The sequence below is a fragment of the Nicotiana sylvestris genome, chromosome 6, assembly GCF_000393655.2.
Source record: "Nicotiana sylvestris chromosome 6, ASM39365v2, whole genome shotgun sequence".
In the NCBI taxonomy this organism is placed as follows: Eukaryota; Viridiplantae; Streptophyta; class Magnoliopsida; order Solanales; family Solanaceae; genus Nicotiana; species Nicotiana sylvestris.
This window is the reverse complement of record NC_091062.1, coordinates 210,190,032-210,207,472: the sequence shown is the minus strand read 5'-3', so window position 1 is coordinate 210,207,472 and position 17,441 is coordinate 210,190,032. Positions and strand designations below refer to the sequence as shown.

The 17,441-nt window shown below is 35.4% G+C and overlaps 2 protein-coding genes across 2 annotated transcripts; both read right to left on the bottom strand.

Moving 5' to 3' along the window:
• Positions 1 to 239: 239 nt before the first annotated feature.
• LOC104226944 (26S proteasome regulatory subunit 7 homolog A) lies at positions 240 to 6,688 on the bottom strand. Its single transcript, XM_009779055.2, has 10 exons — positions 6,515 to 6,688; positions 5,046 to 5,127; positions 4,825 to 4,916; positions 4,665 to 4,742; positions 3,981 to 4,042; positions 3,180 to 3,324; positions 2,755 to 2,973; positions 2,494 to 2,675; positions 1,803 to 1,978; positions 240 to 675 (listed from the first exon to the last, which is right to left on the bottom strand). Exons 1-10 carry the CDS (start codon positions 6,605 to 6,607, stop codon positions 518 to 520), a joined length of 1,287 nt encoding a protein of 428 aa, XP_009777357.1. The 5' UTR covers positions 6,608 to 6,688; the 3' UTR covers positions 240 to 517.
• A 3,283-nt stretch (positions 6,689 to 9,971) lies between these two features.
• Positions 9,972 to 16,272, bottom strand: LOC104226945 (uncharacterized protein C23H3.12c). Its single transcript, XM_009779056.2, has 8 exons — positions 15,756 to 16,272; positions 15,582 to 15,646; positions 15,401 to 15,499; positions 14,639 to 14,686; positions 12,094 to 12,163; positions 11,852 to 11,923; positions 11,324 to 11,452; positions 9,972 to 10,637 (listed from the first exon to the last, which is right to left on the bottom strand). The coding sequence occupies exons 1-8, from the start codon at positions 15,951 to 15,953 to the stop codon at positions 10,494 to 10,496; spliced, it is 825 nt and encodes a 274-aa protein (XP_009777358.1). The 5' UTR covers positions 15,954 to 16,272; the 3' UTR covers positions 9,972 to 10,493.
• Positions 16,273 to 17,441: the final 1,169 nt, after the last annotated feature.

Genomic DNA, 17,441 nt, shown 5'->3' with positions numbered 1-17,441 from the left:
TGCACTTGAGTCTTGAGGAAACACCTGCAAAAATACAGTGTTGCTAGCACAAATTCTGAACGCTAGCATAAGGTATTAGACAAATTAGGACATATAATTGCTTAATGCCAGTACGATAATAACAGCTCTACTTTGCCAATAAGATAACTATCATGACTAGCGGAAGAACTGACAGAAGTAAACATTATCCAACACACACACACCCATGGGTAGAAAATTAAGATAAGTGAAAGGGAAGCTATCAGAGATTACAGTTTCTTAGATTTAACTCGAAACACCAAATCATCATGCATTACAGAGCACAAATCAGTCCGGTGTTTTTGTTGGCAACAAACAGAAGCATCCAGAGATTAATAAGAAGGTAAAAAGTCTAATGGACACCTGGATGGTGAAACTGAGTAAACAGCATAATCTCATATCGAGTATACAGGATAACTAAATATCAAACAGCAATGTCAGTCCGTTCCTGCCAATGCTCCATTGTTTCTCCAGGGATGCCGAAAAGAAAGTAACACAATCAATTGTAGACCATGTACTTCGGTGTAGCACTGAATTTCTGATATCCTTTAATGACTTTATTGACAGCATCTAAAAAGTCTTTCTCTGTAACAGTTTTCCTCCTTGCTCGAATAGCGTACATTCCAGCCTCCGTGCACACACTTCTTATGTCAGCTCCTGGAATAAAAGAAATCAGTGAAAAGGTAAAAATTGAGCCCCCAACTGTCTGGGTATTCCGTATTCGTACATCTGATCACTACAATTTTTTTATATTTTAAGTTGAACATACAAGTGAACTTATCACTTCTCTTTTATGTGAAAGCAAACCTTCTCTAGTATATCAACCATCACTCTCTATGAAATTCCACAAATATCCATATACTCATTACATAGGCATCCATCAGCCACAACCACAATCCTCGTATTATTGAAATCCATAAAGTTAGCAAAAGCAGCTAACTTATCGTGAAATTCACCTTCAAATACATCAAATTTAATTATATATCAACCTCTTCCAACTTCTCCTGGCGATGCTACCTTAGCTTTGGCTTTAAATTGGTTGATGGACAAGCTCACAGAGATTTCAATGTGCAAGTACTTACCCTAGAATTCCTATTGGCATAACAGCATCAAACATCGTGGGTGCTATAAAATTAGGTACTTCAACCCCATTATTTATGCAAAAGATTTTTGGTGTGTCATACACCAACCCCGCCACTCCACTATGTGGGATTAACTGGGTATGTTGTTGCATACACAATAATTCACTGGAATAGAACAGCTCAAGATTACATTAATTACTGCTGTTGAACAGTTTGAGTTTACAATTTTAAAATCTGTGAGAAATAAAAGAAGTCTGTGATAAATGTAAGTAAAGTTGGATTCCGAATGTAACCAGAAAATAATGGGATTGGGATCAATGGAACGACAGTGGCTTTGCTATTATACTTTGCACAAAATACAACCTCATACATTGAAGCAACTTGTGCAACTCGTGATGTAGACTACCAAAGGACTATATTCCCTTACTCTCATTTTGACTCTGTACAACAATTAGATTAAAGGATCGATTTGTGCAATGTTCAACAGGAAACATGGGCAAGTTAGTTTTATTTTTCCCAAGCACAGGGAAAGAGTAAAGTTACACTCAGAAAATTTGACACCTTAAATTTTAATTATGATTTGTCTATGTTGGTAGTATTAAACAGAATCTAAAAAATGTAGAAGTAGAACTAGGTTTGATAAAGAAAATATCAGTCTTCAAAATTAAATTCTTGTATAAATCAATGAATATGAGAGATTACCAGTAGAGTTTGGGCAGAGACGTGCCAAAAGTTCAAATCGAATATCCCGCTCACAGTTCATTGTCCGTGTATGAATCTTAAAAATCTGGGTCCTACTCTCTAGATCAGGCAGACCAAACTCAACTTTGCGGTCCAAACGTCCAGGACGTAGCAATGCTGGATCAAGAGTATCAGGCCTGCAAAAAAAAAAGCAAAAAAGAAAAACAAAATGGAGTTACTATTTGAGAAAGAGGAACAAGCCGCAAACTACAAATCAGCAGTTAGCTACCAAAAATCAATAAACTGATAATTTTATTTCTTTTTACCACAAGTCAACTTCATATGAATGGAAACAACTAAGAGTCCAAAGAGTACAGGCGAAATCCCCTCAGCAAGGGAGATAATCAAATGCTATACCACACAGTCAAAAGTAGCAGAAATACTTTATATAGTTCAGTCAGATGTGGCCTTTTGCTAGGAAAGTTCATGCAAAATCGAAATATACATCGAAATGTATGCTATTGAGGTCAAATCCCTAATAGATAAGCAAATAAAAGCAGTAGGTTGGCGAAAGAGAAAGACATGGATATGATACCCAGTTTGCATCACTCATTTATCATAAGCTGCAATAAATCACAAAGTTGTCCCAGCGCCTGCAACCCACGAGAGAGACTACTGAAACAAAAAGTTAAACATAGAGGGAAAAACTAACCTATTGGTTGCCATGAGAACTTTAATATTCCCACGAGCATCAAATCCATCTAGTTGGTTCACAATTTCAAGCATGGTGCGCTGAACCTCATTGTCTCCGCCTACACCATCATCAAATCTTGCACCTCCAATAGCGTCTACTTCATCGAAAAAGACAATGCATGCCTTCTTAGAGCGTGCCATCTGCCGTGCAAAACAAACGTAATCAGCAATCAAAACTACAAAGACTTGCTATAAAGTTGCCCACAAGGTTACATCTAACCTGGAATAGTTCACGAACCATACGAGCTCCCTCTCCAACATATTTCTGAACAAGCTCACTACCAATAACACGAATAAAGCAAGCATCTGTTCGATTTGCCACTGCTCTAGCAAGCAGTGTTTTCCCAGTACCAGGAGGACCATAGCAGAGAACACCCTTTGGGGGATCAATTCCAAGCTTCACAAACTTTTCAGGGTGAAGCATGGGCAACTCAACAACCTGTAGTTAAAAGCAAAATTTCATCAAGCAGGCAGAAAGAGAAATCTAGTTTGCAAAAGTCAAAAAGATACAATATAAGGAATGTTGAGCAGAACAGGGTCAGAGTCGGACAACAACAACTACAATTTCAACTGCTACGCCTCAGTCACAAACAAGTTGGGATCGACAGATAATACTATAACAGAAGAATATACAATCATGAGTACCTCTCTCATCTTTTCAATTTGTTCCTTGCATCCACCAACATCATTATATGTTACATCAGGCTTTTCCTCAACTGTCATCATGGTAACACTAGGATCAATTTTGGGGGGCAATGGAATCTGAATCTGATATTTATTCCTATCAACCCTGCAAGAATAACAATATGGTCAAAAGACACTGACAAGATTCCGTAAAGCAGAAGGTTTGGCTAGTTCATTATTCTTAACATACACAACTACATTTTCCCGCTAAATCTTTGTTCCACCTATAAAGCAAGAGATTGCCTAGCACTTAGGTATCTCCAATACGAAAAGAAAGCCAAGCAATTTAAATTCATTCCACAACTAATTAAACACTTAATACTGTCATAAGACTCAAATGTCAAGCTTTACGACCAACAATAAGCAAAGGTCACATTTTATTAGTTTAGGTGAATCCACCAATCAGGTGAGCTACCATATATGTTGCAAAAGTTCCAGTTTATCATCCCCATATACAGCAATGGATATTAGTTGCTGAAAATCCTTACCAGTTCTCAGTAAAATCACTACTAGCATTCTGAGGGATCTTGATGTTGCTGTAACCCTCTTCCTTTGACAAATCATACTTGGTGCAATATGACACAGGACTCCCATCATTTCAAATGCAATTACCAGAAGACAATACATAATGACTGCTTTTACTGAAGAAAACAACTTCAGGGGCATTTTTTCCTTTTTAGGTTGCACACATTCTATGGAAGAGAGAGAGAGAGAGAGAGAGAGAGACAAAGAGACAGAGAGAGAAGGAGAATAAGCATCTACCCGACTCGCATGCCTTCTTCTATATCGGTTGGTGAAACTTTGTCACCTAATCCAACAACAAACTGCAGGTATAAAATGAGATAGTCAAATAAGGTGTTCAGGAGGGCTCCCTCATTATTAAAGAGAGAACGAATTCAACAAACAATGCCGCATAAACTTCATTGATGTCTATAAAGACAAACTCATACATCAACCCCAAAGAAAAAGAGTAATACTCTTCAAGTTGAAGACATAATAACATGGAAAACGTCAATATATTTACTTAAAAGAAACGAATAGGGAAGATAATTGCTTTACAATCATGAGGACCACATTCCTTACAAGTTTAAATTTGAACCTGTTGATAACCATACACCTCAGAGTTGTCAAACTTACACCTTATTTCTTGGAAACAAAAACATTCCATATTTTATAGCCCAGATATAGATTCAGATTCTGAACACTGTTCTCCAGAGGAAAACGGTAAACTTGGCTTCCCAGGCATCCTCCTTCCAGGTACCCCCATTCACCAATCGAGATGTTGCTAGAAATTAGAACTGAGCACAATACATTCACACAAACCAAAGGAATAGACTATGGCGAGACCCTTTCAACAGAAGCAAAGGTCATTTCTATTAGAATCTTACTTTCCTTGGCTACACAGAGATCATGGCCATTGTATCAGTTCTATATTGGAAAGCATACCTTTGCAATTTGCTTGACATTTATAACATATTTTGCGTCTTCAGTATTGGGGCTAATTATCTTTGTACATCTGGCAACCTGCACCAGAAAAATTCAATTAAAGCTTCAGAGTACTTGATTAATAAAAGAACTCCGAATCAGAATTTCCATAAAACCAAACCTGAAGAGGTTGCTCCTCCTGCATCATCTGTTTATCAGAAACCAGATCCCATTGACTTGGTGCAGCTAGCCCAGTGTCAGACTCCTTAATACCTATTAGTAAATTAAAAAAGATGTAGTTGACGAGAATATGCAACAAAGAAACATAAGGTTTAACAAGAATAAAAACATGAAGTTCCTAGACATAATCAAATACAAATCAAGAAGAGACATAGCACATACCACATAAATCATTTATCTTCTTGGCCATTTCCTTGATTTCCTTTTCAGCTTTCTTTATGCTTGTGGAATAAGGTCCCAAGCCCTGCATAAATCATAATATTATTTAGCACAAAGTTGATCTTAATGAACAAACATCCACCACACCATTCTGGACATTGCAAAAGGAACAAAGAATTATTTTAAGAAAAAGATGAAGCTAACTACGTAATTGACTAAGTTAAAATCACAATGAATCTTCAAAAGTAAACTAAGGCAGACAGTATAGTTGCGGCATAATGGTGCCAAATTGTGCAACACTTCATAAGGACGAAACACCACTTAGCAATAGGAGTAGAATAATTTATTATGAAAACGAAAAAAGAAAACGATGAATAAGAAAATTAATTCTATTTTCAAAGAGTGGCACAATTCACCGAGGCAACTTATCCATGCTTAACAGAAGACTCTCAATACCCTAGAGTAACATAAAGCGACCAAGCTCCCAGAAAGTAGCTCAATTGCAGGGGCATAGCTATTAAGATGGATGGACCTTACAGGGGCATGGAAGATCTCCAACTAGAAGTACAAAAGCAGATAGCAACAAATACGGAACATGAAAGTTGCATCGGCCAACCATATACCGCTGCAATTACCCAACTTCGCAGAAGAATGGACCAGATACAGACATAACTGATAATTACAGATATAATTATACTGGTATGTTTCCACCTTCAATGGCTTCAAACTACGCACATGGTTAGATGAACTTAACATGTCTGTTTTTTTCACTGCTACAAGTGAATGGAAAGGAGGAATTGAATTTGAGTTTAAATCAATTCTAAGCTGCAAAATACAAAACTGAAGCAGCACAAAAAGAAAAAGAAGAAAGAGTAAATATAAACAATAAAAGTAAAATTATGGACCTCTCGACCATAAAAAATTAGTTTATACCATAAGCAAATCTGGTTGAGAGCCACAAGGGATTTAACAGTTACATGGCTGCATACTCAGTCAAGCACACACAACTGCTCAAGGGCTTGTTAACGAGGAGGCAAAGGCAGCCCAATGATTGAAAATTTCTGGTTCCCAACCCCCAAACCCCTGGTAATACACCAAACATAACTTTAGACATTGTTACTAGCTCTAGTGTTCATCAAATTCGTTTTTTTATAAGATAAGATTTTATTCGAAAAGGTATCAAGATGGTACTGAGTTACAACAGTCCAACATCTGCCACTAACATAGAAACTACAAATCTCCTAACTCTTCTAACAATTCCAAGTATAGTGTTCATCAAATTCTTCTAAAAAGTCCTAACTCTTTACTGTTCATCAAATTCTAAACCACCTGAACAAAACAACAGTAGTAACAATAATATAATTCTGCAAAATTCGAGATATTATCTCAATAGTCAGCAATGAAGAATTAATAACTCAAAGAAAACAGGAAAAAAATCAGGAATGCAAGAAGTTAGGGTTATAAATGAGTACATAAGTCTTGAGAAGAGCAATATCATCTTCATCAAGTGGGGGAGGGTTCTTCTCGTCCTTGATCTCATCCTCGATATCTGCTGCGGGTGCCATCGATTTTCAGATGCGTTCGTTCTTCTCACAAAAAGATCTGTATTTTATTTTTTCTTGAGAAACAAGCAGTAAAGGAAAGTATCAGCTCAAATGAGATCTTTCATTTTATAAAACCCAATGCACGGTGCTTTGTTGGGCCGGGTATTATCCGACCGGCTAGCATAGGCTAACTAGTTTTTGAACGGGTCATTCAAAATAAGAAATTTTCATAAAACACTATCTTTTAGTAGTAATTAGCTATTTATAGATAATATTTGCTATATTATGGATTATAAATATGTTTTCTGTTGTTATAAGATGTATTTAAACTACTGTATTCATGAATACAGTAGCAAAAAATAGGCGTGAATTAGGGAAGTCCAGCTAATCAGTTGTTGTATTCGAGTGTATTCGACTGTATTCATGGCGTGAAATATGGGATTACAGCTGGACAGATTATTGTATTCGACTGTATTTGACTCTATTCACGGCGTGAAACAGGGGATTACACTATTTTTAAACGTAAAGTAAATCAATTAACATAATAGATTTCTAATATAACTCAACAAACTCAATTATAACACACAAAAATTATATTTCCAGTTATAAAAAAAAATCTCAACCGAAAAATACCCCAAACGCATAGCAATCTTCAGAGAAATTATATAATACATCTGAATACATAAATTATACGTATTAATTAAACAAACACATATGAATACATTCATGACATATAACGAGACAGTGAATACAATGAAATACATAGAATACAACAAGATACATTAAAATACAATGAAAAAAAAGACAGTGAATACAATGAAATACATGGAATTCAGCGAGATACATTGAAATACAATGAAATACATGAAAATACAGCGTGATACATTGAAAACATATTGAAATATATTAATAGAAAATCAAGTTGCTTAGCCCTAAACTCCATCGTCTTTGTTCAAGAACAAACCCTTATTTCTGACGAATCCGCCGTCGAGCAAAAACCGTGAATCTTACTGAGCTGAAATTCGGATCTACATAGATAGCAACTTTTGAGAGCAACTCGGTGACAAGAGCTTTGAGCAGTAGACCATGAATTTTTGCCAAAAGAAAGACAAGTAAATCGGCTATACTGTTTATACTTTCTTCTCTTTAGTTTATCTTATTTTGCAATGTGACTTCATGTGAATTAAAAACGAGGATGAGAGACACGAAATGTGGGATTTCTCAGCGTTCCTTTTACCACCGTGATGAGACATCGTGAACTTGAAATCACCGTTTGTGACTAATGGTAGGTGAGAGGAATTTTGAGACTGACCATCGTGTTTTCAAGGAACGGGGGAAGAGAATGGCATGTATCAAAGTAGAGAGAAAGAAAATAATGTAACTGAATAACATATTTAGTGGCTTAGGGGTAGGAGGTAACCAAAATTAGTTATTTTGCTATAAACATTAAAAGGGTATCTATAGAATATAATTTTTTTAAATGGTATTTATTTAAAATAAATAAGGTGTTAACCTTTGCTATTGGAGGTAAAAATTTCTTTGAAAATAGCCATTATTTTGATGCAACACGTAAAGTTCGAGCATAACAGTGCACCTGTGTATGAACTTCCAGAATATTATACTGGAACTCCAACACGCGGAAAGTTCCAGTATATTGGAGCACTGGTGCTCCAATCTCCAGTATATTATGTTGGAGCTCCAGTATGCTTATATTGGAACTCCAGTATATTATGTTGGAGCTCCAGTATGCTTATGTTGGAGCTCCAGTATATTATACTGGAGTATTTTTTTGGATTTTGAACAGTGTTTTCGTTCAGATTTATCTTTACATGAAAAGTGACTAATTTTCGATTACTTTTGAAACTGTGACTATTTTTGAATGACCACTTGTAAATCTGACTATTTTTGAATTTCTCCCGCTCAACACGAAATAAAAGGCCCAGCTCATTCTTAAATTGGATCGATCACTTTTTTTTGGGCCCAACTGAACATGGTAAAAGAATGAGATAATAAATTATACATTGATTATATATAATTATACATATATGTACATGAATTATGTATATATTCTACATCCTGCGGCTATTTTTAGTTTACGAGATTAGGTGAGCGGCTATTTGGGTTAATTCTTCAATTACTACATATATTTTCCCTCAGGGGCGGATGCAGCGTATAACCTACGGGTTCAACTGAACCCATAACTTTCGACACGAAGTAAAAATTTGTATGTAAAAATTCATTAAAATTGCAAAAATAGTAGATATGAACCCATAAATTTAAAAATACAATGGGTTCAATGTTAAAAACCCTTAAAATTGAACCTATAAAATTTAAATTCTGAATCCGCCTCTGTTTCCCCTAAAGTTTCAACTTGTAGAGTAAACCTCCCTATTTCAAATTTTGTGTAACCATTTATGATTTGGGAGTAATATCGAACTAATTTTGAACCATATGCATTAACTTGTTCTTTTCTGCAAAACTATGTTCTGTTTTATTTGCTCATGAATTAATTTTACACAACATAAAAATAAGAAAAAGGAAAAGGAAAAAAAAACTATTAATATTGCAAAATAATAAAGTAAAGACAAGTTTGAAAAGGAATAAAAAAATTTCTTTTTTCTTGTTTGTCTTATATTCTTTTTTTTTTTTTTTTACTTTTGTTTTCTTCTTCATTGTTTAATGTGTGGGGATATAAATTTGGGAAGTAAGAGGCATGGAAGTGTTATGCATCAAATGATTTGAAAACAGAAAATAAGATAGTTTGTTAAAACTTGTGATAGATTCGCGTCAATGATTGATTGAACCACCAGTAAACCTAACCTAAAAACAGAAAAGAAAATAACAAATGTAGCAAAGAAAATAAAGAAAATCCATGGACCTATTCCATCATCATTGTTCTTCAAGTTTGGGTGCATTATTTGTCTGTTCTCAAGTTGGACAGTCAAAATTTCGAAAAATATTATAACTCAATTCATAAATAATCAACATTGAAATAAAGAAAGAAGAATAAAAATATAAGATGTCATCAATGACTAACCAATCCACTCTCATCCCATATTGTGATGTGAGGTTCCATATAAATAATTTCAAGCAAGCCACTTTAAACATACAGCCCACCCTTAGTTGCATTAAGTTTACATCTTCAATCAACCAAATACGAATCAATTCCAAATTAACTCAAGGTGGCCATATAAATAATATAAGCTTTTAATATAGCCCCAAGAATGTATCTCCCCTTGCACCTGTGCTGATTGTCCAAGCCAAGGATTTACTCTCAAAAAGTTAAAAGCTTGTTCAAGGAAGATTTCTTATGAGACAAGTTTAAAAGATGTTCAAGCATTCAGATTTTGCATCAACGTTGGTTTGGTTTCATGCACATCTGAAGTCCAAACATAAAACTACCAATCACATCTAACATTCATGGTCAAGCGCCTAAACGCTTTAATAAAGGTTGGTTCCTGAAGCTACAATTTTGAAACTAAGCTTCTTAGCAACTGCTAAAACAAAATAAAGAAATACAACTATCGAGTTCACTACACCAAGTTATAGTTCAAGGAAAATATTATCGCAGGAAAGACAGATGAATCCAGGAAACTTATGGGTAACATGTTTGTTAGTCAGTGGCAACGATGTTTGTTAGTCAGTGGCAACGATGCAGATAATGTTTGTCATAATGTTGTCATTCTTGCTATGTCGGTTCCAAGAGATGTCACAAGGTAACAAATGCATAGAGGCAGAGCTAACAGAACCAGCATTTTGTTGAGTTTTCCTGAAGTACTTGCTAAACTGATGAAATTTCTTGGTTCCCCATAGCCACAAGCATCTAAGAAGTTGCTCCAGTCATTCAAATTCTCATAAAATGTTCGCTCATTGATATGGAACGAAGTGCAGCAATTGGTATATTCAGCTATAGTGAATCTCTGTACTTAATAACATCCATTGTGTTCAAGCTAAATCTCTGGCAGATATCAGATATGGTCGGCTCACTTAGACTATCATTTGCTTCTGCAGATCGAATAAGCTTTTGAAGGTCTTCGGATGGCAGTAATACCTGTATACCAGCAAGTGCAAGATCGCAGTCAATATGCATTCACAGGCACTTTTCAAGGCAGCATAAACAAAGAACGACTCCAACCAATAACTACAAGATGATCCAGCCAGGTCATGCTTTACACACATGAAAGCAAGTATACAATACAAGGATAAAGGTTACAGAATAGAAGCAACTCAATAATTAGTAGAACTAGATGGAGGAGGGGGAAGGGAACAGAGAGAGAAGCCTAGATTGAACGTAAGATCAGGTTTTAGAAGCAAAAGTGTGCATCTCAAAAACTACTACTTTGATAATGCATAAAGTTGTGCATGCATCACCAAGATTCTTTACATCTAAAAAAGGTGTATGTTGCAGATTTAAGTAACATCCGCATTACCATTATATACTGCAATAGAGTGACTAAAGAAGAACTGCTAAGGAAGCAGAAAACAAAGGAACGCAATAAATTTTTGGTAATTGTCCTAGTTAAGTTCCAAAAAGATGGACAAATTAGAATATGATGTACACAGGATTAATGATGCATGTAGGACAGCAGAAAACAAAGAAGACAAGAAAATTTAATAATTTTTCCAGCTAAGCTCCAAAAAGATGGATAAATTAAAATATGTTGCACATAGCCATATTCCCAGTAACACATCGCACTCGTTTCAAATTATTCGGCAGAGTATCAAGTGAAATTCTACCCATGGTGGACGACAGCTGTTCGTTCTCTGTGGGTCATCTTTTGTGTTTGTACTCTTGTCTGTTGTTCCTTCATCTGACTTCTGGTGATAGGAGCTGTCTGTAACTAATTGAAGAAGTTTTTCACTTCCCTGAAGATCCAAAAAACGTAAAGGTAATTAGCAACCCAAAAAGCAGGAGCTCTTCAGAAGAGAAGACAAATTATTGAAGCAACATAGTAAATACAAAAATCAATAACTAGAATGTCTGTAAGCACACATTAAACTTCAGGGGGCACACATTGAACTTCAAGAAGTAAATGACTTGAAAGAGTGGAAGGAAGGGGAGGAAGTGTACTGGACAGATACAAAAGAAAGCTGTGCAATGAAATGGAATCACATGATGGATAATTGTGATCCATATGAGTATGCACGTGCATATATGTCTACTTTTGCCAAAGCAATCTACAAAGAGGGACTATTTACATCTATTCTGCTATGAAAGGTATGTGAGTATTCTCTACATTCTAATCAGTTCTAAACATTATTCACCTGAAGAGCTCTCCAGTGAGAGTATGTCCGAAATAAGACCCAAAAGAATGGTATATTAGGCAAGGGTAGCACCTGCATGACATGGAAATAATTGAGAAAAGCAATAGAATTAGAACACTTCAAATCAAGAGGATCACATCAAAAAGAGGTGCATAGTAAGAAAAAACCTACATCTTGATATGATCAGAAAGAAAAAAAAACTATAGAAGCGACTTGGCATTCCATAAGTAGAGTATAAATACCATGAAAACTGATGTCAGTGGAAGCAATGTAACTGATCCATACAAATACTTCTTGTGGATGATAGCCCCCCTGGTATTAAAATCACACATTAATATGAATATATATTGAAGGAAAGAGTATTTGAATTAAATTTGATTGACAACACCTGAAGTAAAATCCAGAAAGTAGGAAAGCATCATCGTTTTTTTTTTGGTAAAGGAAAGCATCATCGTTAAAATAGCAAATACTCATTCAGGGTTCAGAAAGAGGAGAATTGACTGGGTGACTTGGTCAAGGTTAAAATGATTTTGTTCCATTGTCCTTGGCATGACTTCAATCAGATACAAATCAATGGTATAGTCTTTTGAAAAAACATATAGTTACTTAAGATATTCATGCCAGTAACACAAGGAAGTTTCTTTTCTGTAAAATAAAATGCATCCTCAAGGATTACTATCTCAAACAGTGAGGTAATCTTCAGGATCTATTTCAAAATTTAAGGTATTGAATCCAGAGAAAAAATAATAAGAACAGCTACACATTTGCAGGCAAGAGGATGAATTTGATGTTCACGTCAGAATCTGAGAAGAATGGAAGGGTAAATGCTTTTGCCTGACCACCACGATTAAGTTCCCAAGTGTGATTTTATGACCATTGAAAGCCCTCGCTTCATTTGGTCTAGTATAGATTATGAATGCAAAATACTCTAATCGTAGTTAGAATATGATCCTCCAAAGCAGAAAAAGCTTTTAAATACCAATCAATCATATTCAGGATTTGAGCCATTTGGATCAGGAGATTCAAGCATATGCTTTCCGCGATGAATATATAATAGACAATTTGCAGTAGTGCAGAAACCACATAGAAAGAGAGGCGGCTTGCAGGAAAAGGTATGAGGAAATAGAAAAGGCTAAAAGAATTGTTTCTTGTGACCCTCATGCAATAGTGGCTGACTGCATTGCATACACATGATGGGAAATTTGTTTAAGAAGAAACAGTAATGATTAGGAATTTGCCAGAGTATTCCAACTCTTGCAACTATTGGGAAATTTTCAATGTTCACCCATCAACTCAGACTCTCTCCATTGATTATCACAGAAGGATGGACTATCACCATAAACTCTAGCTACAAATGGCTGGATCAATCTTCCGCCACAAGTACAAGACTAGAATGGCCTTGGAAACAAACCTGGAGTTCTAAAGCACCCCACAAAGTAAGCATGTTTCTGCTAGACATTTGTACACGAGGCTATTCTGGTACAACATAACCTCCAACAAAGAGGCATGAACTTTTGCAACAACTGCTACATGTCTGAGAAGGCAGAAGAAGATGCAAATCACCACTTCCTTCACTGTTTGCTTCTCAGCATTTTTGGTGTCACATGGGCAATGCCAAAATCTCTTCTCTTCTGCTGGACATGGAAAGGAGCAGGAAAAGGCAGGAAGAAAATTTGAAAACCCGTACCAGGCAGCATTTAGTGGGCCATTTGGAAAGAAAGGAATCTCAGATGTTTTGAAGGCAAAAGAGAGAACATCACAAGCTAAATGTCAATGTCTTATCTCTCTTAGCCTTTTGGTGCAGCATGGAAAATGTATATGGTGTAGATAGCTTCTTAGATTCTCTCAGTTATCTCTCAGGCTAAAGTAGGTAGGAACGGAGTTTTTGAAGGTTCCTGGATATGGAAAATGAATTACTTGTAAGGATCCTGATGTAACCAGTGCACAATCTTGGTGCTTCTTTTGTTTCTAAAATGCTCACTTATTAAAAATTGCTTCTAGAAACATTAAGAAAAGAAATAGGATCACAAAAAGAAGATCGGAGCTAAACTGTTAACTTTAGGAATGGTGGGACAGAACAAAGAAAGAAACATCTAGGAAGAATTCTCAAAGAATTGAAAAGGAAATAAAATGATGCGGAAGAATATTAGAATTCAAAGAAGGAAGATTATATTGAAGTATTATTACAAAGTTAGTGAATCATCATAACGAGGTTCAATTTGACTTCTTGAATTTTGTTAGAGCGGAAAGAGTAGCATTAGTATTATTAAGTATAAAGTGTGTCAGACGTTTGGGAAGGCCCAAAGAGAAAAGAGGATCAGATAAATTGGGATAGAGGGACTAAAATTGTTTTGTTATTAAGTAAAACTCTTTTCTTTTCTAAGCGCAAGATAAAAAACAGTCAATTTTGTGTTCAAGGATTAAGTCATGATCTTCCGGTTCATTGCTAATTGGATTGCACTCAAAATTGCCAGAAATCATAAACTGTAGAAATCAATGCTAAATCTTCTGTTACACGGATAGAGGCCAGCCAAAACAAGAGTTCCAGAAACAAGAGATAAATGCCTTAGGTTTAGAACATATGATATCCCAAGTAAAAATAGAAGCTTCTTTAGATTGGAGTAAGAGACATCATGAAAGAGGATGCAACATGGATTGAATTGCATAATTACAAGACCTTCTGTTAAAGGGAAAATATGAAGGAGATAGATTTTAACAAACAACAAATGACTCTGTGCAAAGAAGCATAAAAACAGCAACTAAAGAAAGAAGCATTTTATGCCCTACCTCGAGGCAATATGACGTAGCCTCCGTCGAACAAGCCGTCCGTTTAAACTGTGCAGAATGAAAGACAACATTTGAGCAAACAGCTGGATAACATAGAAACTAAATGTAGAGGTGCTCATGTAATGTGACTTTCCTCCTTTTTGTTTAAGCACACGTAATCCAAGAGATAAAAGATAAAACATGGTACATAAAATTGAAGAAATTCGAGCAATGCTATGGATAAGAAATGTAATGATATCGTGAATGTGGATATAAAATTTAATTAACTTTTCAAAGTGAAATCAGAGATATCAAAGCCAGACAAAATATCTTCAATTTTATTCAATAAAAGTATATAAAGTCATCTCTTTCTCCAAATAACTCCTATTCGATAAGGCCATGAAATGACATGATAACTTAGGGATAAGATAGGCTCTGGCCCGTATAATTGATGGAATACTACTACTTTCATTCTCTGCTAGTCAACTCCGACCAATTAAACTTTTATATTTACTTGCTCATGTCAAGCTAAGAAGAGTTACAGTTCTCTTAACAAATTTAAAAAGGAGGTTGAGTCTGCATATCACATTTGTTTAACTTTGAATTCAAGTACCGGCACTGTCTTTTTATTTACTCATTAATACAAAAAAAAAAGGATCTACAATTATTCACGTTTCTCTATGACTAAAAGGAACACTTGCATTACACAGAAAAAATCCTGCACCACACAAATCAAGCTCCAACTCTTTAAATTTGAAAAAAAAAGGAGAGAGAGGCACAGACCTTGAGGGATAGGTAATGTCCACACGCGTTACCTCCTTAGGAATGGATTTCAAAAAGATCTCCGAAGGCTTAACACGAGAGAGAAGCCGCAACCCTAGCCTAATATCACCAATTATCTAATTAGTTTCAGAATATTCCGTTATAGTGCAGTACTTCTTTCTGAAGAAAAGCTAGAAATTACCCGTGAAGTTTATTCTTTAAACTTCCTTCCGGCGCTTTTTCCAAATTACTCCAAGCTCTATTCATCTAAACATAGTAATAGCAACCATTTCATCGCCTCAACTTAAAATGTATTTTCAACCAAAATACAAATTTAAAAAATAAAATAAAATGAAGACATGAAAAGTACTAGGACCTTATTGGAGGCGAAATCAATGACGAGTTCGAGATTAGCTTTGGAGGAGTCATGAGTAGATTTGGAGATCTTCTTCCAAAGGTCTTTGAATGTAGAAGGAGTGTTTGAAGACTGAGCTTCCAATTGTGATGACTCGATCGCTCGGCTGAAGCACCAGTTCCTTCCTCTGATTGGAAACACTACTAACCTAGCTTTCATGATCGATTCAATGCACGATTATCAACAAAATGAAGAATGAAGATTGTTCAATTGATTATATTGTAAACACAAACGCAAAACCAACGGAATACGCGAGTGACGGAACAAGCTGATTCTGAGGAACAGTGCAGATTGATTTCAGGAAAACAAGGCGCAGCGTAGAGCAGAAAAAACTGGGAAAGTGTAACTGTCAATTAAGAGAATGAATACAAAAGAGAACCGAGCGCCGAAAGTGAAGCTGAATGAAGGAAGGTGCGGCTCGCGCACTCAAACAAGCCACCGTTCTGCACCAGTAACAGAGCTTTGTCTACGTGGCTAGACCTTAAGAAATTGTCTTTGAATTTCACCGGATTCACACCTCAGCCCTAGCATTGGGATAATTAGAGCCGGTTTGGCTTAACTGATTTAGAGTAACTGATACGCTAGAACAGCTGAAGAACTGGGTATACGAAGAATTTTGCTTTAAAAAGAAGTATTTTATGGATAGAATAGTAAATATTTTGGTCAAACCTAAAGTGCTTATAAGCTGAAATTTGATAAGTTGGGGGAGACCAACTTATGGCTTTTGGCTTATTTTTGGCTTATAAGCACCTAACTTATGAGCACTTTTAATTTTACCAAACACGTAGATAAGCCAAAAACTGTTTATAAGTCAATTTGACCAGCTTATAAGCTTAGCCAAATACCTTCTTAGTCTGATAATTAAATTTGAGATGAATTTATATCATATTTGGTTGGAATAAAATTATTGTATATTTACCGGTAGCAGTAAACTAGTAAGAAAGAGGAAGGGTGGAAATACAAAATCTTTATTACTATACAATTTCAATCCCGAAATGGAACACTAGGAAAAACTAATTCCTTTATGACAAACCAAACAACTAGCTTATGGAGTAATACGTTTTAAATAGTTATTTTTATTTGATGTTTATACTAAATTAATAATTGAATCATGGTAATTAAAAATTGAAATGAGAACATATATCACTTAACCATGATTAAGTGATAATTGTGTATAAAAAATATTGTGCATTCATAATTTTGGTGTATACATGGGGCGCGATAAGTTTTTATCTAATTATACTACCATGTTACTATCTTTCATTCGATCATTTGATCTTCTGCATGACCCTGAAAAGTTAACTACGACTTTTTTTTTCTCCGAAAGAAAAATTTAACAACTTGATTAGATATTTGAAGGATTGAGAAGACATGTGAGTAATATTAAGTATGGATTGTGTACAAATTACAATGGTACACTACAAATGCATATGGACGAACTAATTTTGTCTCCTCTAATATAATTACATGGTCAATTTAAATGCATGTTTTCCCTCACGGAAAATACAATCTCCTGGAGCAAATTCCCTCGCGATTGTATTCCTCAGATAAGTCTTTCTCGTCCCGAAAGGGACACTTCTTTTCTGAAGTTTGCTTTCTCCTTTCTTTGTTTTTCTTCGAATCCCTTTCATTTTTAACCCTAAGTTC

What these genes read in the sequence shown, in the direction of transcription:
- LOC104226944 (XM_009779055.2), bottom strand. Translation starts at nt 6,607, where the DNA reads ATGGCACCCGCAGCAGATATCGAGGATGAGATCAAGGACGAGAAGAAC. An exon ending in AGGAGGAGCAACCTCTTCAG is followed by an intron (nt 4,743 to 4,824) that starts GTTTGGTTTTAT and finishes TTTCTGGTGCAG; the next exon opens with GTTGCCAGATGTACAAAGAT. An exon ending in TCTCTGCCCAAACTCTACTG is followed by an intron (nt 676 to 1,802) that starts GTAATCTCTCAT and finishes CTTTTATTCCAG; the next exon opens with GAGCTGACATAAGAAGTGTG.
- LOC104226945 (XM_009779056.2), bottom strand. Translation starts at nt 15,953, where the DNA reads ATGAAAGCTAGGTTAGTAGTGTTTCCAATCAGAGGAAGGAACTGGTGC. An exon ending in CTACGTCATATTGCCTCGAG is followed by an intron (nt 12,164 to 14,638) that starts GTAGGGCATAAA and finishes TTTTAATACCAG; the next exon opens with GGGGGCTATCATCCACAAGA. An exon ending in CTCACTGGAGAGCTCTTCAG is followed by an intron (nt 11,453 to 11,851) that starts GTGAATAATGTT and finishes TTGGATCTTCAG; the next exon opens with GGAAGTGAAAAACTTCTTCA.